We start from the raw sequence: 5263 nt of genomic DNA, 5'->3' as shown, positions 1-5263 counted from the left end.
GTGACGTCACCATCCCCGACTCACCGTGACGTGCAGCGTGATGTCACCACCCCACCCCGACTCACCGTGACGTGCAGCGTGATGTCACCACCCCGACTCACCGTGACGCGCAGCGTGACGTCACCACCCCCTACTCACCGTGACGCGCAGTGTGACGATGACGCACCTGAGCGGCGCGGTGCCGGCTCACCGTGATGCGTAGCGTGACATCACCACCCCCTACTCATCGTGACATGCAGCGTGACGTCACCACCCCCGACTCACCGTGACGCGCAGCGTGACGTCACCACCCCCGACTCACCGTGACGTCACCACCCCTCCCCTACTCACCGTGACGCGTAGTGTGACGATGACGCACGTGAGCGGCGCGGTGCCGGCGTCGCTGCCGACGAGGCGTACGCGATCGACGTAGGCCGGCTCCATGTGCTTGTAGAAGCGCGTCGTCACCTCGTTCGTCTGCAGGTTCACGTAGCTGTAGTACGGGTCGCCCGCCTGCAGCAGCTGCCCGATAAAGGGCAGCCCGTCCCCGTCTAGCTTGCCCTGAGAGAGAGAGAGAGATAGTCACTTGGACATGCGCACGGATATGTGTAGACTGCAAGCCACCTTGCAGTAGCTGCCCAATAATCGGCAGCCCGTCCCCCCGTCCAGCTTGCCCTGAGAGAGAGAAAGAGAGACACACTCGCTTAGACATACATGTGTAGTATGTATGTATGTATATATGTATGACAAATATATCGCACGGATATGTGTAGACAGCCAGCCAACCTGCAGTAGCCTCCCTGTCGCTTAACCTCACGCTGGAGTCTCTACCTGGTTCTTATCGTCCGGCTTGTTGCAGAACCTGTAAGGGCAGAGTCTGTCGCGCGACACCTCAGCCAGGTCGATCTTCTCTGTCTTGTAGACCATGCCGTGACAGAAGCCGCGCTCGAATGCTCCCTTGTTGATGATCATCGCGTCTTCCATGTCGTAACCCTGCGTAAATCCGGCGGGTTTATCATAAAATTCATTAAATTATCATTAAATTATCATTAAATTCATTATAATTAAATCTGCTCAATTAATCATTCCTCAACAGCTCTAAGGAACCTCTCATAAACGTGTTCATTATGAACAGGTGTTGATTCTAGGTGTTGGTTACTCTTGTAACCAGTCACTCATGGGAAATTCTAAATGTGTCTTTCATGAAAGGGGTTTATTCAAAAGAGGTGTCTGCCGAAACCAGTTTGACTGTATGTAATTTCAGCTTTTAAAACTGGCATTGAGTTATCGATGGTTAATTGCCATTCAATATACGTCAAAAAATTTCATGTGCAAGAGACAACCAGACGCCAACCCAGACTCCTTGGTAGATATGGCTTCTGAGCTCATCTACCCTCCACAGCCACTGCCAAACAAAAAAGCTGAACCCACAGTGTTTCTGCTCAGAGACAGAGGAGTGGACACACGTCAGTAAGTAGGACAGACAGTAAGAGTCCACACAATGTTTCTAGATCTTGCTATAGGTTGCTGCCGCGGCAGAGTGCGACGTTAAGATGGAATTACCGTGTATGATATAACGGCGACTATGGCATTGGTGCCCGCCGGGTAATCATCACACTTCAACACGTCGTACGCCTTCGGCCGGACGAGCGGCGACTGTGGGGTCAGGATCCTGTACAGCTTGTTGTCCGAACGATGCTCGTACGCTAGGAGAGGAGTACCCATCGTCTGCTTTCCTGCGGGCACATGAAATGGACCTTGTATCTACTGTCACACGTAACAGCTAGACCTTGTATCTACTGTCACACGTAATGGACCTTGTATCTACTGTCACACGTAACGGACCTTGTATCTACTGTCACACGTAACGGACCTTGTATCTACTGTCACACGTAACGGACCTTGTATCTACTGTCACACGTAACGCACCTTGTATCTACTGTCACACGTAATGGACCTTGTATCTACTGTCACACGTAACGGACCTTGTATCTACTGTCACACGTTAACGGAACCTTGGTATCTATCTGTCACATCAGTTAATGGACCTTGTATCTACTGTCAGCACGTAAATAGACCTTGTAGTCATACTGTCACGCGTAACGGACCCTTAGCTATCTACTGTCAACACGTAATGACCTTGTATTCCACACTGTCACGACCGTACACTGGCACCGACGGTAGTATCTACTGCACAGCGTAACGGACGCTTGTATCTAGCTGTCACCACGGGTAACGCCAGCAGCTTTTTATCTATCTGTCACACAATAACAGACCTTGTATCCCTACTGTCACAACGTTAAACGCACCATTCTAATCTACTGTCCACACTTAATGGACCCATGAATCTTACTGTCAGCACATAACAGACCTTGTATCTACTTGTCACAGCGTGTAACGCACCTTGTATCTACTCGTCACAATCATAACGGAGCCTTGTATCTACTGTCACACGCGTAATGGACCTTGTATCCTACTGTCACAATGTAATGAGAGCCTGTATCTCTACTGTCCACGCGTAACGCGACTTGTATCTACCTGTCACGCGTAACAACCTTGTATCTACTGTCGCCACGTAATCGGAACTTTTATCTACTGTCAGCAACGTAATGGACCTTGTATCTACTGATCATCGACGTAACAGTGAGACCTTCCTCAACGTCACACCGTTAACGGCCTATTGTACTAACTGTCACAAGCGTTAACTGGAGCGCTTGATACTACTGTCACACTCTGGACTTACTAGCTGTACACTCGTATCTATGACCTGTCCCAGTAATGCCATATCTTGTCACAATCGTAACGAACCTTGTATCTAACTGTCACGCGCAGTCGAGGACCTTGTATCTATGTCACGCGTAACGGACCTTGTATCTACTGTCACACGTAAGCGCACCTTTTGTAATGCTACTGTCACACGTAAATGGACCTTGTATCTACTGTCACACGTAATGGACCTTGTTATCTACTGTCACGACGTAACAGGCTAGACCTTGTATCCTACCTGTCACACGTAATGGACGCTATGTATCTATGTCACACGAAAATGGACCTTGTATGCTACTGTCACACGTAACGGACCTTGTATCTACTGTCACACATAACGAACCTTGTATCTACTGTCACACATAACAGACCTTGTATCTACTGTCACACGTTAACGGACCTTGTATCTACTGTCACACGTACCGGACCTTGTATCTAACTGTCACATGTAATGGACCCTGTATCTACTGTCACACGTAACGGGACCTTGTATCTACTGTCACACGTTAATGGACCTTGTAATCTACTGTCAGGCACGTAACGGACCTTGTATCTACGTCACACGTTAATGGACCTTGTATCTACTGTCACACGTAACGGACCTTGTATCTACTGTCACACGTAACAGACCTTGTATCTACTGTCACACATAACAGCTAGACCTTGTATCTACTGTCACACGTGGCAGCGAAGAAAATTATGCAGCCAAAGATATTCTACATCAAAAATTAAAAAACGGTTGAAAATCAGTTGAAAAAATACAAATTGACATCATTATTTGTAAAAATTTTAAATGCGCAAAAAATACGCTCATGCATATCAGACGACACTAGCATACGTTGCGCATGTCTAGGACTACGAAGCTCACCCATCTGACACTGGTACATGTTGCGAGGGCTCTGGTTGTAGTTGGAATACGGAATCAGCGTTGCCGTGGCGCTCAGCATACTCATCTCACTCAGCTCCTGGTGCGTGGTCCTGCCATCGATCGCCTCCTCCGGTACTACACAGATGTTCATGTACACCTGCGCACAAACACAAACGATCTATACACCTATACGCAGGTAGTAAACGAAGACGTGCGTGCAGAACAGTTTACAACATGCGTCTGGCACGGACACTGCATGGACAACCGTTTACACGCCCGACCATAGCGAAACCACATTCATTCCCCATATGCACCTAAGCAGTCCTAAGATTTACAAATGGAGCCCCGTTCACATTCCTGTTTAGTTACAAGGCTTACCCAATCGACACTGGTACATGTTGCGAGGGCTCTGGTTGTAGTTAGAATTGGGATAGGATTGTATAGGATAGGATTATATATACCGTGCTTCCCCTGGCCAAAAAGGTCTGTGAGGTGGTGAATGTTTTTTGTGATGTGTTTGCGCGTTTCAAAATCCTAGCAAAGCAAGCAGCTTTTTTGAAAAAATGGTGCAATTTGGTGCATTCTAAGCTATTCTGAACACATTGTACGAGACTCATGAATCTCTTTTTCAAGTTGTCAAAAGTTTCATCAGCAAGGCAGTGTTTTGGACACATTTCTGTGTGGCGGCTGAGAATTTAAGCGAGGCGGCCTGCCTCGCTCGTGTCAATGCAGGGGAAACACTGTACATATAAAAAGCATTCCATTCCGCGTCGCCGACAGATACCTGTTCGAAGGTGCCAATCATCTCGACGGTGTTCGTGGTGAGGTTGAGTACGGGTCGCATCATGCGCGCAGGCGTCGTGAACAGGTAGAGAGCCGGGTACTGACTCGCGCAGTCCGTCCTCTCGACGAGAACCACCTCCATCATGAGCGGAACCTAGCGAACAACATGAACAACGCTCGTGAACACCTGCGCTGTGAGCGGAACCTAGCGAACAACATGAACAACGCTCGTGAACACCTGCGCTGTGAGCAGAACCTAGCGAACAACACGAACAATGCTTGTGAACACCTGTGCCGTGAGCGGAACCTAGCAAACAACACAAACAACTCTTGCGAACACCTGCGTCTTCATCAGGAGAAGGAACCTATGTCGTGAGAAGGACCCTCAATCATGAGCGGACCTAGCGAACAACACAAACACCTCTCATGAACACCTAGCCGAGTCTTCGTCAGGAGAACGAACACATGTCATGAGAAGGAACCTGCATTATGAGAGGAACCTATATGATCGATGCAGAAATTCCTGTTATAAACTGAATCTCAGACATGGCAAGAAATATCTATCATTAGAGAAACCTAAAGAAAGACATCAAATTGTCTTAAGCACTTGCAACTTCGTTGTGAGAAGAAATCTCCATCATAAGGGTAACATAAAGAATGATAAAAAATTCCATAAACACCTGCATTTTTGTTTTTAGTGTACACAACCGCATCAAAATTACAACTGAAATCTGTAGCCAGCGACGTCTTTCGTAAAGGACTTTATCATCTTTTGAATTCGAATGCACGCAAATGCCGTCACTATTAAACATGTCCACATTCACGAGATGGGATTGTAATACTGAACGTTGGATACTGCAAATAATT

The 5263-nt window shown here is 47.6% G+C and overlaps 1 protein-coding gene across 1 annotated transcript in view; it reads right to left on the bottom strand.

Moving 5' to 3' along the window:
* LOC106819167 (DNA-directed RNA polymerase I subunit RPA2-like) overlaps nucleotides 1–5263 on the bottom strand; it is a gene marked incomplete at its 5' end in the record, with an annotated part of 11905 nt that overhangs the window by 1658 nt on the left and 4984 nt on the right. Inside the window, 5 exons of the mRNA XM_014823822.1 lie at nucleotides 331–540; nucleotides 811–972; nucleotides 1543–1715; nucleotides 3614–3770; nucleotides 4398–4550. Coding sequence (XP_014679308.1) covers nucleotides 331–540; nucleotides 811–972; nucleotides 1543–1715; nucleotides 3614–3770; nucleotides 4398–4550 — 855 coding nt within the window. The remainder of the gene's footprint in view (nucleotides 1–330; nucleotides 541–810; nucleotides 973–1542; nucleotides 1716–3613; nucleotides 3771–4397; nucleotides 4551–5263) is intronic.

The sequence above is a fragment of the Priapulus caudatus genome, unplaced genomic scaffold, assembly GCF_000485595.1.
Source record: "Priapulus caudatus unplaced genomic scaffold, Priapulus_caudatus-5.0.1 Scaffold2920, whole genome shotgun sequence".
Classification (NCBI taxonomy): domain Eukaryota; kingdom Metazoa; phylum Priapulida; class Priapulimorpha; order Priapulimorphida; family Priapulidae; genus Priapulus; species Priapulus caudatus.
The sequence above is the reverse complement of the archived record's forward strand: the minus strand, read 5'-3'. Positions and strand labels throughout refer to the sequence as shown.